At 35.2% G+C, this 21,509-nt stretch overlaps 2 protein-coding genes across 12 annotated transcripts in view; both read right to left on the bottom strand.

Annotated features, from left to right (window-relative positions):
• Window positions 1-101: 101 nt before the first annotated feature.
• Window positions 102-19,484, bottom strand: LOC138326220 (scavenger receptor class F member 1-like). The gene is made up of 15 exons (XM_069272345.1): window positions 19,251-19,484; window positions 16,881-17,064; window positions 14,204-14,410; window positions 13,452-13,697; window positions 12,984-13,082; window positions 12,234-12,329; window positions 11,521-11,616; window positions 11,056-11,151; window positions 2,898-3,011; window positions 2,387-2,482; window positions 2,132-2,233; window positions 1,774-1,800; window positions 1,336-1,432; window positions 555-595; window positions 102-191 (listed from the first exon to the last, which is right to left on the bottom strand). Exons 2-15 carry the CDS (start codon window positions 16,960-16,962, stop codon window positions 121-123), a joined length of 1,470 nt encoding a protein of 489 aa, XP_069128446.1. The 5' UTR covers window positions 16,963-17,064; window positions 19,251-19,484; the 3' UTR covers window positions 102-120.
• A 150-nt stretch (window positions 19,485-19,634) lies between these two features.
• Window positions 19,635-21,509, bottom strand: part of LOC138325026 (cell death abnormality protein 1-like) — a 314,573-nt gene continuing 312,698 nt past the window's right edge. For all 11 annotated transcript variants that reach the window (XM_069270380.1, XM_069270377.1, XM_069270370.1 and 8 more), the window contains 3 exons: window positions 21,017-21,113; window positions 20,385-20,425; window positions 19,635-20,093 (listed from right to left, as the gene is read on the bottom strand). In XM_069270380.1, coding sequence (XP_069126481.1) covers window positions 20,008-20,093; window positions 20,385-20,425; window positions 21,017-21,113 — 224 coding nt within the window. In that variant the 3' untranslated portion in view covers window positions 19,635-20,007. The remainder of the gene's footprint in view (window positions 20,094-20,384; window positions 20,426-21,016; window positions 21,114-21,509) is intronic.

Raw genomic sequence — 21,509 nt, 5'->3', positions numbered from 1 at the left:
CGGATTTGTAAACAATATTGAATGGAGAAAAAACTTAACACAGGGTGTTTGTTTTGATTGTTTTATTAACAAGTATAATCATCCTTTTTAGAATTACTTTGTACAATAATAATCAAACGATCAGTATACATGGGCAGGTTCTAAGTCACGGCGGTCAAGAGACGTATACCCGGTGTCTGGACTGGATTGTTCTGAAAGAAAAAAAAACACCATTAAAATTAATAGAATCAGTAAGACTAACAAAACTTTCAAAATGCTTAATTCACGCTCACCGCAGTCATTAACTATATATTTCCATAGAAATTTATTAAGTAAATGCAGAACACATATTATAGATAATAATTATTTAATCAAGTTTATCTTAAAGACCTTGTACAACATAAAGAAAATTTAACAAAATTGTGTTTGAGACAGGAAAAATTATATCATAAATACGCAGAAATCCAGGTTTTAAGAAGTGTTTCACTGTTGACATTGTACTGAACATGATTGAAATCATCTGGCTTAATTACAGACGATTGCATTTATTTGTTAATAATGATTCGTTGGCTTACCTGTAGTTTTATTTGGCGTGCTCTTTCCGTTATCTTTGTTTCTGTAAAGAGGATCACTCTTATATTACCAAAATTCTAAATTTCAGATTTCACACCCTACGTATCTATACTACAGTTGTAACAGGTATTATTATTCCTCACTACCAGCATGGGACTTGCCAAATGACGTTTGATGAATCGAATTTACGACGGAAATTGTCTTCGCCGGTGTGTCATCTTCTTTGATTAACCATGTAACCATGACTGGGAGTGATAATTCCAGGGTGATAATACTCCAAGTAATAACCCCGATGAGCGTCCAAGACGGAAATTACCAATTTTCACAGCAGCATATATAGATCTACCTCGAAAAATCTGTAGATTTGTTGTCAAAATGTTTCGACATTTACGAATGCTGCGACTAATTGTATTCTTCAAAATATCATCTAAAGAAAAGTACTACCTATTGACATTTCACATCAAGTTGAATTGAATGCATACATAACGTCACAGGATGTGTTTCACAATAGCTCGCTCAAATGTTTTTTCGTCGTTTTTCATTGCTTTATAACTAGTGCAGTATCCAAATATGAATGAAATAAAAGTTCCCTTTCATTTTTTACCCGATATTTTGTTTCGGTATTATAAAACGATTATGACCCAATGTGTTGCTACATATCCAGACTTACAGTCCTTTATATCCCTGGTGATGGGCATAAATCGACATATATCCTCTACGGTGGGTTATTATACATGTATTATAATATGAAGACGGAAGAGTTCTGGTGATTGACATACATACCGGAGCAAGCAGATAACTATGATAGCGGTGATCAATGCGGCAGCTAGTAATCCACAGACAACAGCTAGCACAGCTATTATAATGATGTAAGTATCAACTGTAACAAATGTCGCATGTAAATGCTTAGATTTCATTGGTGTTTACCATTTTCAGATCAAGCAAATATTGAATATGTGTTTTTAAAATATGGGACAAGGAAGTAATTCCAACCGTGAGGACAAAATAAATTGTCAAATTTTCGAGGCGATCTGCCCCTTTATCAAGACATGCAAAACGAACACGATTACATATTTCTACACAAGATTGAACAGGAATACCAGATGTGTTTGGATTCGACAGCAAATTAATATGAAGTGCATTGAGCACTGACGATTTTTGGGAATTTATTACAAAATTGTATAGCTTAAAAAAGAGATACAGTTTACCCAGAATCCTTACCTGGTGACTGCTCAGTTTGCGACGAATCTGTGGTGCGAAAGATAAAATGACAATTCAGTTTTCTTCAATAGCAAATAAAACAGGATGAATTATGTGCTAGTTTATGCATGTGGGTATAACGTGTAACATGCAACTCCCACATGACCTTTGTCATCAACAATTTTACCCACACCCCCTCCGTACGTACCTGGTGACCACTTGCAGCTGGGTGTATACGTAAAGTGTGTATACAAGTACACGCTTACATCTTGATCGATACATTGCTACTGTTTTTATTTTGATAGCAATAGACTATTACAGGTTTATGTTTCCAATGACATGATGTTGTATGTAACTACATCAACACACATGTACCTACCCTGGATTAGACAGTGTCCATCTTCCTTGTTACAGATGTTTTCTGCACAAGAGTCCGGACAATCAGCTCCACACACTACTCCGTATTTTCCTGGATAGCAGTCTGTGTAAAAATGTTGGTTTTTTGAGAATCTTTATTTATGAACAAATTGATCGATCTTATGATATCATATTGACGTTTACGTTGATAAGCATAGTGATATGTTACTGCCAGCATTCAATGACATTGGCATACTTATCGATGAGTATACTTTACCTAAGCATTGGCCGGTCTGGTAATCACACACAAAGTCTTTACACGTCACAGGACACATAAAAGAACATGTCGTACCATATCTCCCAGTTGTACAGCCTACAAATGAGATTCATAAAACAGTGATATATGGTACGCGAGTTCAGGTAAAGAATTTGTACTTTCGACACTATGCTCACCATCTAAATTATCAAGATATAATCATGAACACATTATCTTGTCTGAGTGAATTTTCGACCCGATGTTTGGTCATATTCTTGCTACAAATGCTGCCGAATATCTTTTCATTATGCATAATAAGAAGATATCCAGTACAATTTGCGGTAAAAATAGTACCAAAATTGACAGAATAATTTATTTTGAAAAAAATACTATGATAATTCATTAATTTGTAACAGCTTTTTTTGAACAGAATGATATGTTTAGTACATTTATAATTCACATAAGATATTACATTTGAGACAATGATGTATACTAATGCATCATTTGTGATCTGCGGTACGTTATAAGTGACCGAAGTGATATACTTGCCATAACACGTTCCGGCGTCCTTCGAAGCAACTTGTGCCGTTGCAGTAATCAGGACATTCTTGGTTACAGGTATATCCGAACGTTCCAGAAATGCATTCTACGCAAATTGAAAGAAAATTAATTATCTAAATCATATCATTAAAATGACAGAACCCCCCAAAAAATAAAAAGTCTATGCAATAGACGACTTTTTTCACAATTCGTATTTCCCGCTTTAGGCTTTATGTTTTTGTTCTTTGATTGGTCAGTTTATATCATGTGATCGTCATATACGTAACGCACATGCGCATATGTCATTCTTCGCTGACAGAAAAAATTGTAAGACGCCATTTTGTAAGACAAGAAATTTTGGAATTTCGTTCGTTTATATCAGCGTTGAAGACGTTATACCACTACCAGTAACTAGATTCTTATCACTGATTGGTCAATTGCAAATTGGGTAAGTTTTTTTGTGTTATTTTACGGTTCAGTTATCACACAAATTTGGGTCACTATGTCAGACCCTGCTCGAGTTTTGGTTATCGGCCACAGTTTCATTGCGCGTCTCGCTTCATATATCAATGACTCCCCATCGCGGGCTAATTTTGGTTTATCTCGTGATCTTGTGGATTTCGTGGGTATCCCAGGGGCTAATATGCAACGTATCGCTTCTCGTTTTGAGCTTCCCGGTTCGACATCTTTTTACGACGTCATTTGTTTACAATGCGGCGGAAATGACCTAAGTAGGCCACGAGGTTTGCCTGATCGTGTGGTTGACGCTATTATGTGTCTTTCACCGAGGAACTCTTGTCCAGGGGTACCAGGCATGTCGTTGTTTGTCAGTTGTTTCGGCGAGAGCGAACACGTCGTCATAAAGGTGATGTTGCGATTTCAATATACAATTCGCGTGTGGCCGAAACCAATGAGCTATTGCTTCATAGACTTAATAATTTCCAAGTGTTACCTTCTGGCGTCATACCAGGGAGATCTGGGATGAACATGACTTGTTAGGATCAGATGGTGTGCACTTTCATTGCTTAAAACCTTATTATCGCTCAGTTAAAGGTGGTATTATCTATGCTCTTGCCCAATAATTTTTTTTACAAATTTCCCTGTTTCGGTAGAAGTTACCTCCCTTTGAGAATTTCCTGTGGTCAGAGATTTATTTCGGGGTTACTTCCCTTTACACGGAATGAGATCTATTATCACTAAGCCTACAACTAAATATATATTGCAGCCCAAAACACTGTAGTTAGCATACTTTTGCTGTGATACATATCAGTATGGAATTAATGAGTAATTGCAGATATTTTTTTTCATAATCATATACATAAAAATATATTATATAAAAAAAAAAAAAAATAAATATATATATATATACTTAAAATCAATAACATCACTTAAAAAATATTTAAAAAAAAAAAAAAAGTTGTTATGTACACAGCCAATCGGGCTTTACTGGTATTATGCCAGTATATACGCCATATCTGTTTCGGCAGCGGTGTAAACTCTGAGAGGCTTATTTGTGTACCCGCGTTATTATATTCTAATTATTTTGCCTTTGGCCCGCGTTAGTTTTCTTATTTTGCCTATGGCCCGCGTTCATATTTTAAGTGACTGCAATTTTGTTTCTCGCCCAAGTGCCCGCGTTTTTACCTGCTTTATGCCCGCGAATAACTTTTATATAGCTATATAGTGTTATTCAATTCTAAATCAAACATTAGCATCCAGGTTTAGATGGATATTTTGCATAATATATTCGATAATTATATATTATTGTAGATATATCAATTATAATAATGACTAATGTATCAATTTATCCTTGGGATTTCCTTATATTAATTTAAAGACCATGGAGAATCATTAGTTTGTTGATATTTTGAAGATAAACAACATATTATAGTCTTTACTCATATGGGATCCTATTATTTCGTTGATATTTTAAGATAAACAGAGTAATCTAGTGCGGGTCACCAAATTTGACTTTTTTCAGGTATACACAGGCAAAATGCCTCCCAAGCGGAAGGCAGCCTTACAGAACCCCTTTGTTGGCTCCAAAAAGAAAACATCTAGACAGTCTCCTTCCGCTACGGTACAGCCACCTTCCTCTACTGCTCAGACTCCTCCCACTACAGAAGTAGTAGTGTCCTCAGTGGAAACCCAGTCTGCACAAGAGGAGACCAGACATCATGATGGGGATCAGGAGGTATCCATGCCCTCCTCACAATTACAAAACCTCATTAAAGAGGCTTTCGAAGCTGGACTGAAAGAGGCCAGAAGCAACCTGCCAACAAATGATGTATTACCAGCTGGTAATTTGACGTCCTCTAGCACCAGTGGTCAACTTCCGGAGACTACAGTCCATGCCTCTACTGGACATGCAATCGGTGAGGGTTTGGTGACAGCCACCAACTTATTATTTGCTCAAGGATCTACTGATGCCGCTCCACAGACAGAACAATTTGTGTCTCAATCTGTGCCACTTCACCTTATGGTCACAGAAACAGTTCGACAAAAAATTTTAGCTAACAAATTTGTCGACATGGCAACTTTGACTGATAAAGACATAGATGGTCACATGACCATGGTAGTTAACACCTCAGATGACCAACCATCCCTGCAACTAGTGAAGAAATCTGCTCAGACTAAAACTCTAAGTATTGATGAATGGACCAACAAGTTCAATATTTTTATATCAGTGTTGTGTAGTGTTGAGCAAAACAAGGAGGCCTTTCCTGGGTTACTTAAGTATTTGTCATTGGTTCGTAACCTAGCTAACAAACATGCTGATTGGCGGTATTACGATAGGAATTTCCGCCTCTTGATGGCAAATCCCGCTTGTTCGTTACGTTGGGATGAATGCCAATTGGAATTGTGGCATGAAGCCCTTACCCGTCGTGCTTCTTCAACAGCACATGCACAGACTCCCAATATCTGCCACAGGTTTGCGCGTGGCGAGCATTGCAGCGGTTGTAGATATTTACATAAATGCGGCGTTTGTGGTGCAAAGCACGCAAGTACAGCTTGTCCTGTATTTGGTTTTGCTGGTAATCCTAATAGCGATACGCAAACCTTTCGGCCACAGAATTTTCGGTTTCGTGGACCACGCTATGGTCCCAGACAAAACTTCCACAACTTCCAACCCCGCGGTTTCATGCGCGGAAATCGCTGGCGCTTCGGTCAATGAGATAGTGACACCTGTTAATCCCGTGGTTTTGGCTAAAGCCTTACAAGGGTATGATCCAGAAAAGGCCTCCTTCTTAATCAATGGTTTTACTTTTGGTTTTGAATTTCATTTTAACGGTACAGCATCTAGTAAAACATGCAAGAATTTGATATCTGCCAAAGAAATGCCCGAGGTAGTGAACCAAAAACTTGACAAAGAAATTAAAGCAGGACGTATCGCTGGCCCTTTTGTGAAACACCCTTTTGATTCGTTTCAAGATCCCAATAAATTTCGTTTAATTCACCATCTTAGTTATTCAGAAGAAAATTCCATTAATGATGGTATACCTGAAAAATTTACCAGTGTTCAGTATAAAACCATTCAACATGCAATCAATTTCATTAAAAAAGATAAGTCACCTTTTCTTGCAAAATCTGACATTGAAGCTGCGTTTAGAATTATTCCAATACATCCGAGTCAGCGGCACTTGCTGGGATTTCTTTGGCAGGACCAATTTTATTTTGATAAATGTTTACCAATGGGGTCTTGCTGAAAGTTGTAGTATTTTTGAGGCTTTCACCTCAGCCATAGAGTGGATTATGTATCAACGAGGCAAAGCATCAGCAATTGTCAAAGTGTTAGATGATTTTTTGTTTATTGAATCGTCTTATAACACATGCCTTCAGAGCTTACATGATTTCCAAGCCTTTTGTTCTCAGTTAGGTATGCCACTTGCCCCGGAAAAACCTGTTGGGCCTGAACAAATACTCCCTTTCCTCGGTATAACACTTGATAGCATTTTGATGGAGGCACGCCTCACAGATGATAAACTCCGTGATTGTAAACAATTATGTAAAGAATTTTCATGTAGGAAAAAGATCACCCTAAAAGAGTTGCAATCTGTGATTGGAAAATTGCAGTTTGCGACAAGTGTCGTTTTACCAGGACGGCTCTTCCTAAGAAGGTTAATTGATTTAACTTTAGGAATTCAGAAGCCAAACTATAAAATACATTTAAATTCTGGAGGGCGAGCAGACTTGGCAATGTGGGGACAATTTTTAGACAATTTCAATGTGAAATGTTTTTTTCTTATCTGACATTTGGGAGTCTTCCAATACATTACAACTGTATACTGATGCATCATCTTCAATCGGTTTTGGGGCTGTTTTTGGAAATAAGTGGTTACATGGGGTTTGGCATGATGACATTTCAAAGCCACACATTAATTTGCTCGAATTATACCCCATTGTAGTAGCTGTTTTCACTTGGACTGACGAGTTAACCAATAAAGCCATTTGGCTCTATTCAGATAACTTGAACATGGTGTCAGTGCTTAACTCTCAATCTTCTCGTGATCCTATAGTCATGAAAATGGTCAGAAGTCTAGTGCTTGTATGTTTACGACATAATATATTGATTAAGGCTAGACACATTGAGGGTTGTAAAAATATCCTGGCTGATGCTTTGTCTCGTTTGCAGATTCAGCAGTTCAAAATGTTGCTGCCCACAGCCGAGAGTTGTCCAACGACAGTGCCCAGCGAAGTGGATCAAAAAAAATCTTCTTCCAACCTTGTCCAACCTCATAAGTGCTTCTCTAGCACCAACATCGAGAAAACTGTATGATCAGTCCTTAATGACGTTCGAGAAATTTTGTATCGAGGTTCTAGGACATCGTTTTACCCTACCTGTATGTCAGGGTACAGTTGCCCTTTATATAGCCCATGCCTTTCAACTTGGCAAGGCACCAAGCACAATTACGTCCCAACTCTCAGCCTTAGCATATATTCATAAGCTGAACGGGTATAGTGATCCGACAAAAACATTTCTTGTTCGTAAAGCTATTCAAGGTGCTACACGTATAGCCCCTTCATTTGATTCTCGACTTCCAATTACTTTATCAATATTACAGTCTCTCTGCTCTTCAACATGTAAGGTTACAGCATGCCCATATGAGCAAGCTCTTATGCCAGCTGTCTTCTCTGTAGCCTTTCACGCCTTAGCTAGATTGGGTGAATTACTTTCCAGTCACCCTTCACAGGATGACAAGGTGATTCAATTACAGGATGTCGATTTTGAGTTTCACAACAATATACCAAAACAGATACTCATTACATTTCGGCATTTTAAACATAACCTAGGCGGTAAACCTCACACTATACCTATCAAGGCAGTAGCACATGGTCACTGCCCTGTGCAATACTTAATGACATATCTAAGGCATCGCGGTACAAAAACCGGGCTGTCTCTTTCAAACTAAACGTGGTGACGCTTTCTCACGCAGACGTTTTGACTCGTTGACAAAAACAATGCTTGTCCATATGCGGACTTGATGTGACTCGATTCAAGGGTCACTCATTTCGTATAGGTGGGGCATCATTTGCTGCTAATATATTGGGCTTGTCTGATTCTCAAATAGAAGTTCTTGGTCGATGGAAAAGTGACGCTTTTAAGGTCTATATTCGATCTCCTGCCATTTCACACACCAATGTACTCGTAGTTACATGACAACCCCCCCCCAACCATGAATAGTTGGATCTCAATTTATGTGCGACATTTACTATGAACTCAGTAATCTTGTCAGGCAGAGATGTGTGTATCTTGGCAATTTTTTCCCCCCACAGATTTTTCAGTATTGGGTCAATTTTATGAATAGTATTGTGGTTGTAAAGGTTTACTCTTTAACATTATGTATGGTGTCAGGTAGGTCCTAAGTGGCGGTACGCCCTGGCCCTGGCTGGTTCCTTATACATGTTAATTTTACAATGTTATTTGTTCCACACAGGCTATAGTGACGGTACGTCCAGGTCATTGTGGTATAAAGTTCATTGTGGTTTACATGTTGATGTAAGTTTGATATTTATGTTTGATGTATATATGTTGAGGCTAGATCTGCGACTGGGACCTCAGTGGCAGTACGCCCGTTCCCTGGTGGTTTTTCTATGACTCTAAGTTTTCTTTTGATGTACTGTGTTTTACTCTGTAACATTTGGTATTTGCAGAGATATATGCCATAAAAGACTTGTTGTAAAGTCTGTTTGGACACTGAATGTGTTTCCAACATTATTTGCTTCTGTTATATGCATTGAACTTATCATATTGTTTTGTTTAGATATATATATACATGTATATGTTAGGTTTGTTTATACGCAGCAAGGGTGGCGGCAGTTCCATATGTATTAAGGTAATACATAAGTAACTTTTTGGCGCTCTTTAGGCCGCACCTTCACTCAAAATTCTTTTCGATAAATAATTTGGGTTAAGTAAAAATAAATATTTTCGGCCGCCTTCATAAAAGGTGAGCCAGTTTTCTGCCAAAAATCCTTGTTGCGTTGTTTATTCTTGATTATTCATTTTGAGTAAACAGAGCTTGCTGCTTTATGAGAGAGCATACAGAATTGAGGGATACAAAGAAGTGGTCTTTCGATTTTTGTATACGAATAAGGGGAAAAATAAAAAGTCTATGCAATAGACGACTTTTTTCACAATTCGTATTTCCCGCTTTAGGCTTTATGTTTTTGTTCTTTGATTGGTCAGTTTATATCATGTGATCGTCATATACGTAACGCACATGCGCATATGTCATTCTTCGCTGACAGAAAAAATTGTAAGAAATTGTAAGACGCCATTTTGTAAGACAAGAAATTTTGGAATTTCCCACCCTAATCCACTTCCCTGTTGCTCAATATGTTATGTACCAATAAAATATGTTCTACTGTTAGCCAGTTGAATGTGTGCCAACTTTAAAGTATCTTTTTTGCATTATTGTCCATCCTTGCTCATTATGTTATGTGCCAATACACTATGTTCTACTGATAGCCATATGAATTTGTGTTTCTTAGTATCTTTTTTACATTATTGTCCTTCCTTGCTCAATATGTTATGTAAACATATGTGCCATCTGCAATTATTATTATCAGAGTGTTAATTGTTGTTGTTATCTTATGGTGATGGCGCTCTTTAGGCCGCACCTTCACTCAAAATTCTTTTCGATAATATTTTCGGCCGCCTTCATAAAAGGTGAGCCAGTTTTCTGCCAAAAATCCTTGTTGCGTTGTTTATTCTTGATTATTCATTTTGAGTAAACAGAGCTTGCTGCTTTATGAGAGAGCATACAGAATTGAGGGATACAAAGAAGTGGTCTTTCGATTTTTGTATACGAATAAGGGGAAAAATAGAATTTACCTTTAATTGAATAAAAAAGATTACAATCTAATAAGGGAAATCGATCGATCAGCTAGGTCTTCAGATCGAGTATGTAGTTTTAAACAAAAAGAAAACAGGGAAAGATAATTATTCTGATACTTCTTTATTATACTGGGTGAATATGCAGTTCGTAGGCATTATATCACTAAAATGGTCATCTACCGTGCGGTAAAACAATTAACTAATAATATCTACTCTTTTAACCACATGTCTAAAGTAAAATTAATTAATTATATATAGAGAGGATCTTACGAGCCTTTCGGCGAGTGGCGTATCAAATTATTTAACGAGTTTGATAAATTTCATATCACATAGTAACGAGTGTAATATTCCATTAATCACATAACTTTTATAAATACAAATATAAGCAAAACTTAAAAATTTCGAGTGTAAGATTTTATTTATCACATAACATTTATTAATATAGATATAAGCAACACTTCAAATTTCGAGTGTAATATTTCATTTATCACATAACTTTTATTAGCAAAACCTTAAATTTCGTCTCTATATAAAACAGTAGAAATCCGGCTCGGATGCGACGTTTCCATCTACTGAAACAATCATGCGACGTCATACAGATATTAGGACGTCAAATCTATATGTGACGTCATAGTAGTGTTATAACACATGTATCTTACGATATTTATGACATGACCGTATGACATGGCTGGACGGGCCAGTTATGTAATAAATTATAGTATTACATATTGTACTTATATCCGGTACATTTCCGGTTACACTTTACACAAATATTTCTATAATGCATAATCAAATTGTCTGTGTTACGAACCTGTACAATACCCCGTGTTTCGATCACAGAGTCTATCTTTACAGTTTACTGGGCAGTCGGTCTCACAGTTATCGCCATACCTTCCGTCTGTACAACCTGTAAGCAGGTCCAATAAAAATTATAGATGTTTTTTAAATCAACCATTTGTGGTCTTTGTCGTACTAAATATATAAAATTATTGTTTTGCATTCTGTGAACAATAATGTTTTGTATTTAATAGTTGCTGTGGTTTTCTGAGTTCTCCCTACATTACAGCATATTTTGGAATTGAACAAAGGGTTCTGGTATAGTTTTGCATGAACTTGAACTAAACAAGCAGTGATACGCTATCAGTAATATAAAACAATCATCCTCGGTGAGATAAATTCAACTTGCTCAATGCAACATTTCCATGGACCCTCGATCTTTCCGCACCAGCCCTGTAAACCTCTATAAATATAAATTATACATGAAGTATTGACTCACCAAAACAGTGTCCGGTATCCTTGTCACATACAGTAGTATTACAGTATAAAGAGCAGACTTGATCACAAGTATCATCGAATTTTCCAGGAATGCACTCTAAGCCATGGGGACATGCAACCAAATGCTTTGATCAGGTTTAAAAATTCTATCCTTTCAAAAATGCAGTATTCCTATCAATCACCAAAATTTAAACGAAAAGCCAGCCCCAAGTTTAAATTGTAAACTCGGGGGCTGTTACTAATATTATAATCGATAAATCACAAAAATTACATAGATTTCACAGATAATTGATGGAAGTATACTGCTTAACGGTTTAATCAGTAGTGTGGTATTAAAAACTGGCAACTGTTCTTCCATATCACACCAGTCTGTTGGTCTATATGTTTTTGCAATATTCCACCCTTCTTATGATAAACGTTTTCGTTTTGTTGATATGGACACGTTGATAATGTTCTGCACATAATCACAACTCATCTATCAGAAAAACATCTTGATGCCTCACTCTTTCACTTAAGAAATTGAAAACATTGTTGAAAATATTTCCTTATCGGTACACTAAAAAATCCTATATATATTTATTTAATCAGTTCCAGGCATCGTATTGTTAGCTTAATAGAGTATACATGATATACTCTTCTTTAGAACTTTATTGAACACTTTTCTGGAAAGTACCCCACCCCCTTCTTTGCTCCCTGGTAAACGATGATACCAACCTATACAATGTCCTGTATCTTTACTACACAGTCTATCTTTACAATATGTTGAGCAGGTGTTCTCACAAACGTCGCCATAATTACCAGGAGCACAATCTAAAAAGGATTTGATAGATAAAAGTGTTTCCAAATGAATAAAGGAATGCTAGTTACAACAGATAAAATAATTCTCATTACTTTAACCTTAACAAAATCAATTAATGGTTGTGCAATATAGACCTTTGTTTTTAAAACATATTGTGTCAATTTGGGGATTGGTGCTAGATATTCAAGATGATAGCAGTAGATCGTTTGGAATTATACAAAGAGAAATACCAGCTTTGTCAAGTGCCATACCTAGTATGCATTAGATATTAAGTAATACATAAAAAGTCTCATTTTCAGTCCTTCATAGTAAAACAAATCAGTGGTATATCTAAATATCTGCTTTTTGTGTAAACTGTAAACGACACAAAATCAGTATTGCAATCATTTTCAAAAGTAGGTAAACATTCGCTGGCCCCCATTACCAACCTATACAATGTCCAATATCTTTACTACACAGTCTGTCTTTACAATCTATGGAGCAGGTGTTCTCACAAACGTCGCCATATTTACCAGGAGCACAATCTGAAAAAAACATATTTGCACCTTGCAACTTACTCTGTGGAGTAATATCGCATTTACATACACCTAGTGGAATTAGGTCAAGGCTAATGACACATACAATTTACTATTAGATGTTCCGATGTACTAGCCATAAAAACTTACAGAGACATGAACCTGTTTTAGGATCACAGTTTCCACCATAACAGCTCGCCGGACAAACTTGACTACAGTCATCCGTACCATAGCTGCCTGCTGGACATGCTAATGATCAAAAGTATATAAAACACATTACATTGATGTAAATAGCAAACTCATATTGTAAAACAGATGTTTCTTCAGGTACGACCTTAATAATTCTTGAGAGAGTAAGTGTGGCAGACCGTTATGTATCTGGTACCTGTAGTTATTAGATGTCTTCAAAATATGTTATGTTGGTATATGGCGGCTAATGCTTTAGTAGTGTTTGTATTGCAGTTTTATATTTCAATTTCTAATAAAGTTTTGGGTACGTTATAACATGGATAACATATTCTAAGTAAACATTTTTTGCATTTTATTAAAATTATATCTACTAACTAAACAAAATACTTCAGAATCATTTAATAAATACAAAACTACTGAGATACTCACCATTCACTTTAACTTCACAAAGTTCCAAAACAGCGTTATCACTGTACCAGCTGTAGCGTTTCGGATCGTTTCTATAGTTATATACGGTGACATACCGACCTACATAAGGACACTGTTGTATCTTATTCAACTGTACAGCGGCCAGAATAGAACTGGTGTCTTCATAGCACAAGTCGCCATTCTGTGGTGAAGAGGTTGTATTGGATACATATAATTTGTATCCTGCCAATCTCTCCTGGAAGTTGTCTGGAAAACAACGGCAAACATGCCATTATTTTTCTCATATCATACACATATTAATTTTCTGATTTTGGTGATAAAACAGTAGGTATGCATTCGAAAATGTAATGAATAAATTGTTGAAACGAACACTTATAAAGCTTGAAGTCAAAAGTGCTATTTAAAGATCATATTGCGTACAGACGACCTTAACATCACAACCCTCAAGTCTAATTTAGCAGGAAGTGAATTATGCCATTGCATTCAACCTTTCCTTTGTATACCTATAGTTTGCCCGTATACGATTTAGCATTTAATTCCTTGTCAGAGATTTACTTTTAAATTGTTGGGTTAGTGGATTTAATTTGCATGTGTATGAAAACTCTCTCTTCATTCATCAAATATGATCAATTACAGTGTCGTATCCATTGATTAATTCATTTACATTTTTAGGGATAGAACTTATATAGGATATGCCTGTTGTTCAATCCTTTTTCAAATAATATTTTGAAATAAAACTTCAATTCATTTACCTCTATATATAATGTTGATAGTGTTGATAGTGCTGATTTGACCTAGATCGACACGCCACCAAGCTGTCATTTGATCTGGTGCTGTGTGTGTGCAGCAATTAGAACGTATATGAGTCTGTTCACATCCGTCTACAGCCGCGTCCGCCAGCCAACGACTAGGTTTACTGTCGCTACTTTGTGTAGCTGTTTTATACAAAGCTAGATTTTCTGAAATTTATTAAGAATAACCTTTGTTATTATTATAAAGTAATTGGCTTTTCATACCAAATGTGTGTTAACAGACATAACCAAACCAACAGTTGTTTATAATTTACCAATACATATAACAGTTTATTTGAAAATAAATAAATTTTGATGTCAATAATAAGAAATCTTATAAAGCATATACATGTTTTCGTATCAATGGTTTTGAATTAATGTAAGTCAATAATTATAGCAAGAAAAGCTTTTTGTTTCTTCTACATAAGTATTGGACTTTAATGGAGCTCATCTGCAATTGAATTGACCGAGATTATAGACTTTATTATTTTAGATTCCATCAGGATAATATATCACTATATGGACGGAATAAAAGGTCCTTAATTTTTAAAATAGATATGGCGTTTCTTTGACAAAAGTCAAAAGGACTATCTGATGTTTCCTCAAGAAAACAATGACCATACGACTCCCTGAATAACTCAACGTTTAGGCAATGAAGTTCACAAAGAAATATTGACTCGGTGTTTCTAAACATAAAAAAACAGTGCGTCGATATCATATGTATCATACTACCACAATACGTCGTGTTATTCCACTCTCAGGTCAGTGTATAAATGTGCTGGATGTTGGATACATATATTGATGATCCACTAGTGAAATAATACTTCCGGTCTATTAAATGGTCAAAATTTTAAACTTTGACCCGAACTACTATTTTTTCATTGTCACATCACAATTTGTTAAAGTTGCAGTATCCGTATATCCGTAGGAGTGGTCTGCCCCTTGATAAGGGACGGTCGGTATATTTAAACTCCAGTAAATCAAATAAATATTGAACATCGCTAGGTTGGTCCCATTTAGTCTAACAAACTGAAGTTAGCCGACATTGTAACGTCGTTGCCAAGAACGTCATGTGACTACCGTAACTGCGGAACATTTGTCCGAGAACGGGTCATGAACTTTCCGAAATCCGTTCGGCAATAATCGTAACTTCTATGGCGACCAGTTTCAAATGAAGGCATGTTTACAAGTATCGACTTTCAATAACTGTTGTACCAAAGTTATAATTATAAGAAATCATTATAAATATCATTTGATATAACTAAATTTCAATTGCATCTACAAATGTTAACAATATCGGGGTCGAATCTAACTTGACGTTTTGTTGATAGTTATGCATAGTGTGACTTTAATGTAATCAAAAATTGAATCACTGCTTTGCAGCAGAAAAAAATTGCTGTTTAAACGTGTGTGGCGACATCGGATTCTTTCATGCTTTCCCATTCGTAGCATGAACTATGGACTCAATATTTAATAGTCTTTTGTTTAGAGGTATATCTAGCCGTTCGAGGACCCTGTGGATGATTTCGGTAGAATTAACGCAAATAGACTTAAAATTGATCACTATGGTTTGATAGTTATTTGTCGAGAAGTAGATGTATTTTGCCGTAAATATGTCCATATGTAATTCGACAACTATTAATTTATTGTTCAAGTACGAATAGAAATCTTGATTCAAGATGACGTTCGGTAAGAGGAAATGCATGGACTAGCTCACTAGAGCTGGTGTCTTTTGTTACTTTTAAAAATTAACTCACTTGTTTGAAAATAGAGGTTCCACAACGAGTGGTTGTTGGAAATGGAATTTTATCCACACGAGTGAGTTATTTTTTACAGTTACAAAAGCTTCACTCGTTGTGTGACCCGTTTCTACCACAATTATCACTTTAGTGGCACTAATTAATATTCAAAAGCAATTTTGTTCGAGAATCCCTATATATCAAATTCTTCAAATTGCGAACAACTTTAGGATTCATTTTTCCCGTCTAATTAACGTCATATAAGGTTTATTTTTTTCAAAGTTGTTTATACAACACTCGTTGTCAGGACTGTATAAAAGGATGCGCATGGCAGAACCGCGCCGTTAACTTACCGCCTAATAATCATAAAGCAATTGTAATCAAGTTCAAGTTCGTTTTATGTATGTATAACGTATATGTTTAAAACGATTCATACCCAGTCAACTAGTTCGATTCCATCTTAAAAACTTTATATGGATGTTACGAGAGCAGTATAAACGAAAACAAACCTTCAATTTGCCTGCGATATTTCACAATACGGTTTTAAAAGGAATATTTATGAATTTCCCATAGATATATGTCAGCGTCATCACTATCTAAATAGCATAAACGCCATGTCCCCTGTGTCCTAAGCAGTAATACAGTAAAACACGTTTATACCGAGCACATTCACAACGTAATTGTAAACTGATTATAACGTAGCAATTTTCATTCCCCACCAAGGTTTCTATGAATTGTCTGTAGTAAGTGTATAACGATACACGCTTATAACTTAATGAATCCGTTGGTCCCTAGAGGCTCGTTATAAACTGTGTTTTACTGTAGTTGGTAAAGTATATAAAATACTGTGAACGGATCAGTTATTTACCCAGACAATGTTCAATGTATTTATTACATACCGTCCGATTTTACTGTGGCCAACGAAACAACAATTATCAGTAAAATGCCTTGAGTTTGTATGTATCTGTACCTCCTCGCCATATTCCAATGCACTACCAAATGCTACTAGGAAGTAAACTACGATTTGTGTGGGTTATGTATCGTCGGTCATGCGTATCTCCAATCTTCAGTATACGGTGTGTTCTGAATAGGATATTGTTACAATCACACAATAGGGTATATAATGAACATTTTTAAAAACACTTGCTGGGAAATTCTATATCAGTCACAGATACAGTCATATATACTACCTTAATTTTTTGTTTATTTTCATTTCAATTTGATATCTCTCCTAATCTAGATAGCTGTAGTTGAGTCTCAAGGCAATAAATATTAAAACGATAGATATGTAATATATAGCATAATGGATTCATTCATTGACATTATCATATAAAGTCTCAAAAACAATACAATTTTGTTACTATCGTAACAGACAATTCTTTATAAAAAGCCTGATGATTGATGATTTATTAGTTCATAGAGTGCTATGTCATAATGATGTTACAAAGATTTTGGATTGATAACATGTGTGCGTAAATATCCGTATTACAATTGTACATGATTCACATTAGCAATGCTTAATGTAGTCCAGTTTAGATAATTTTAATGACAACTTAAGTGCAATAATGTATAAAGGTCATTGAAACCGATACTTTGAAAGTATGTTATCTATTTCATCGATGGCAATAACCATATATATGCGTGTTTCTTTTTGTTACACAGACCGTGCTTATACCGGATGTATCATCATTAATATAATATGTCGTTAAAAGTATTTATGGTATTTTACTTTGAAATGATGTATGTCGAAATCTTTTGTAAGGAAGTATTATCATGTTCATTTCTCAAATCGACACGCAACATTGCAATAAGGTGACCTTTAAAAAGTCGACTTAATCTGCCCTGCAGGTAGGGCGTTAGAATTGCACCTGCTGCCCCAATTGCATGCTCGTAAGAGGCAACTAAATTTAGGATATTTTTTCTTCTATTTATATTCAACTTTCGTCTTAAAACAATATTTTCACTGCGGATGCTGTTTTCTAATAGGTCAAAAGTGATGTTTTTACTCTGGTGAAAAATACCATATATGTCTTTTTACTATAAAACCTTCTCTTTGAAAAAATGTAATAATCAAATTCGATATTTTACTGCTGCAACTGTGTCACCATTATGGCATGACGCGATAATTAGCAAATACTTGCAGCTCACGAGCTCGATCAGAGTCTTCGAAGTGCCAGTTCAAATGTTAACGAACACAATGCTCCCTTTACTTGGATATAACATCAAACGTTTATGTAAGTCTAGCTGTTAATATACATACAAGGATATTCCGTCTGTGGGTAATAATGAAACATGCAACTACCCATTCAGAGCAACAATAGATCTACATAACCATCATAATTATATACCTTCTGCATCCACGGATACATTCACAAATACAATGAATATGTATAAATTTGTACATATCAAGTATCATAAGTGTAGATTTAAAAACGTCTTCAACAAGAAATATAAATGTCATGATGGATTTAGCGACCAGTAGGTCACCAATAGTTAGCAGGTGGTTTGATTTTAGGTATAAGTTTGTTTGTGTAAGTAATTCATATATCTAAAAGTCTTTGTTATAAATATTTATCAATTCAATATAATTAGATGAGAAAGTCTTTCTTTTGGAGCTTCACATGTATGACTGCATGTCATTTGGGTTATCAATCCCCAAAGATATACAGAAAAAAATATCCTGTCACTTAAATACCACCGTTTGAAGCCAGACCTCTTGTATTTGTCTGTTCCAATGATGGATTACTGTTAAAGTGTGGGGTAACAAAATTAAGAAGAACATTATTCTGTTCTAGCTGCTTCAGAAGAGAGCAGTCAGAAGTTTAACGCTACAAGAAATTAATGTTTCAAATCAGTAAGCGGCTGCCTATTAGTAAACGAATTTTATAAACTCGATCGTTTTATTACACAAATCTTCACAATCTACCTCCAAAAAAATAGATTAGATTACTTGTATATCTCATATCCACAGTTGATGTACTGAATTTGCAAACTCATTAGTTTTTTTTTCATTTTTATTAAGTTACATGACAGGTGCATTTAAATGGACAATTTAGTGAGGCTAACTCTAACTAATACATCACCTAGAAACAAAATATGGTTTCGATGCTGGATATAACAGGCTTCTGTATGTAAAACTGTTTCTATTAGTTAACCAGTGAACATACAAACTATCTGTTTTGGTAATTAAAAAAACACTTATTAACCAAAATATAATGAAACACAAAACCAAATAAAATGTTCCTCACTGTTTTACATATATTACCTACCTTCAGACCTTACTGTTGCTAATATGATACCAAAATAAAGAAAGTTCATTTTCTGCTTTGACGATTTCTGTTCTTCGCCATATTTAGATTTGATATCTACGTAATCGATACAAGGAAGTACGTTTTTGTATATATTTGTACGGAACAAAGAGATGAATCATTGGTGACATTTAATTTAACGTCAATACGTGACTATTATTGAATAGGGGCGAGGTGTGTCTGGTGGTTATACATTTAATGTTATGTAGATTTTATATACAGGTGGTTTAATTTCCTGCTGGTCACTGTGGAAGACTTTAAGTTAACCTGCATGTTTGCTTACACTGCTAGGCCTTTTTCACATTGAAGGTCGTGATATTTTCTACAAAGTAACAAACATGTTCATCTGTTCTCATTAGACCGTCTTTGTATATTATTAATACATAAATAAAACAAGACATGTGATACGATTTAAACTTAAGAATGTGTAGGAGCGTGTCGGTATGACTTTCACATAGTATTAAATAGGTCTCTGTCCCTCTTTGGCTTACTTTGTAGAACCGTTGGTTTATCACGCAGGTTCGATTGCCAAACGGATGTTGATGAATCTGTTTAGGTATTCCCAGTCAAGTTTTTATGTCACAGTGTATGAACTCCCATTTCCAAATATCTATTTGAGAACAAAATTTAATACAGGAAAATGTTGAATGAGAAGTGTACATCTTAAACATATCTTGAAGATGATTATCTACATCGTTGTGAGAATGTCTCTTTCGTATTACGTAACAACCATTTCATACACGTGGGTAGGTTCTACGTCACCGCGGTCAATAGAAGTATAGCCAGTGTCCAGGTCGGACTGGTCTGCAAGAAAATCAAGCGAAAAGGTTAAGAAATATTGAGTTAAATCCCAGCTGACGAACCTTACAGATGAATGCCCGCAAAATTCAGGCTCAAATTACGCTCATTACAGCATACATATACATTGCATGTTTACATGGTAAAATGTTTGTGAAAGAAGAAATTTTTATCACAAATACGCGGGAATCCGTTTTAAAGGATCGATTTCACTATTGACATAATTTTGTAATCACTTCTTGAACATAGCTTTATCATCTAGAGTTAACGCAAAAGATGTTGGTTCTTTTTGCCTACCTGTAGTTTTGTTGGGCGATTGCTTTTCTTTGTCCTTGTTTCTGTAAAAGGAACAGAAGTATTATATATATACATGTACAAGAGTTTATTTCTATATATACATATACAAGAGTTTGTTTCTATATATACATGTACACGAGTTATCAATATCAACATATTGATCGAAAACGTATAAATATGTATGTACGATTTTTCAGCATATATCTCAACTTACTTCTGCATATCATATCAATATTACCAAATATTGGTTTAAATGAGACACTGTTGTTGAAAAATACTATAAACAAGATAATCAAAATATAATATGATAAATGCATACATCTGTAACATGTCTGTCGTTCTTGGTTGAATGTTACATGCGGGTAATATATTACAGGAATCGGTATGTAAAACATTGAATGAAAGCGCATGTTACTATTCAGAAACATTGATATGAATTTATATGTGATATATAGGAATGCAATTAAAAGGGATCCTTCCTTAACTTCAGTAATGCTTGCATATGGGAACTTTTTAGTTCAGGAACTTGAACTTACACTAGCAATGGAAGGAATTTGGAAAATTGATTTGGTTAATATCATTTATAAATAATGCAAAACAAATACCATCATAAACCGAAGTTAAATACTTACCGAAGCCAACAGATACATATAATTGCGGCGATCAATGCGGCAGAGAGTAGTCCACAGACAACAGCTAGCACGGCTATTATAATGACGCTAGAATCAACTGTAATACAGCAAATGTGAAACTTAAAATAGTATATTATAATTTTAAATTAAAGTTATCAGGAATATTATGTCAGAAGTATTTGGATTCGACAAACAAATGCAAACGAATATGAATAATTAAGCAATGATACAACTTAAGATGTATAACTGATCGACAATCAAAGCCATCATTTTAATTTTACTCTCAAAGCCCTCACCTGATGACTGCTCAACGTTGGATATATATGTTACGTAAAATATGCAGTATGAATAAATCATGAACGCACATGTATTTTTTTTCATTCCATAAAACAAAAACATAAGCGAATATTATAAGACTCTTTCATATGTGGATATGAAGGACAGGGGTATTTTACCCAAGGTTCCCAAATGTTGTAAAACATCTTATGGTCCC

This window comes from Argopecten irradians, chromosome 6, assembly GCF_041381155.1.
Source record: "Argopecten irradians isolate NY chromosome 6, Ai_NY, whole genome shotgun sequence".
In the NCBI taxonomy this organism is placed as follows: domain Eukaryota; kingdom Metazoa; phylum Mollusca; class Bivalvia; order Pectinida; family Pectinidae; genus Argopecten; species Argopecten irradians.
The sequence above is the reverse complement of the archived record's forward strand: the minus strand, read 5'-3'. Positions and strand labels throughout refer to the sequence as shown.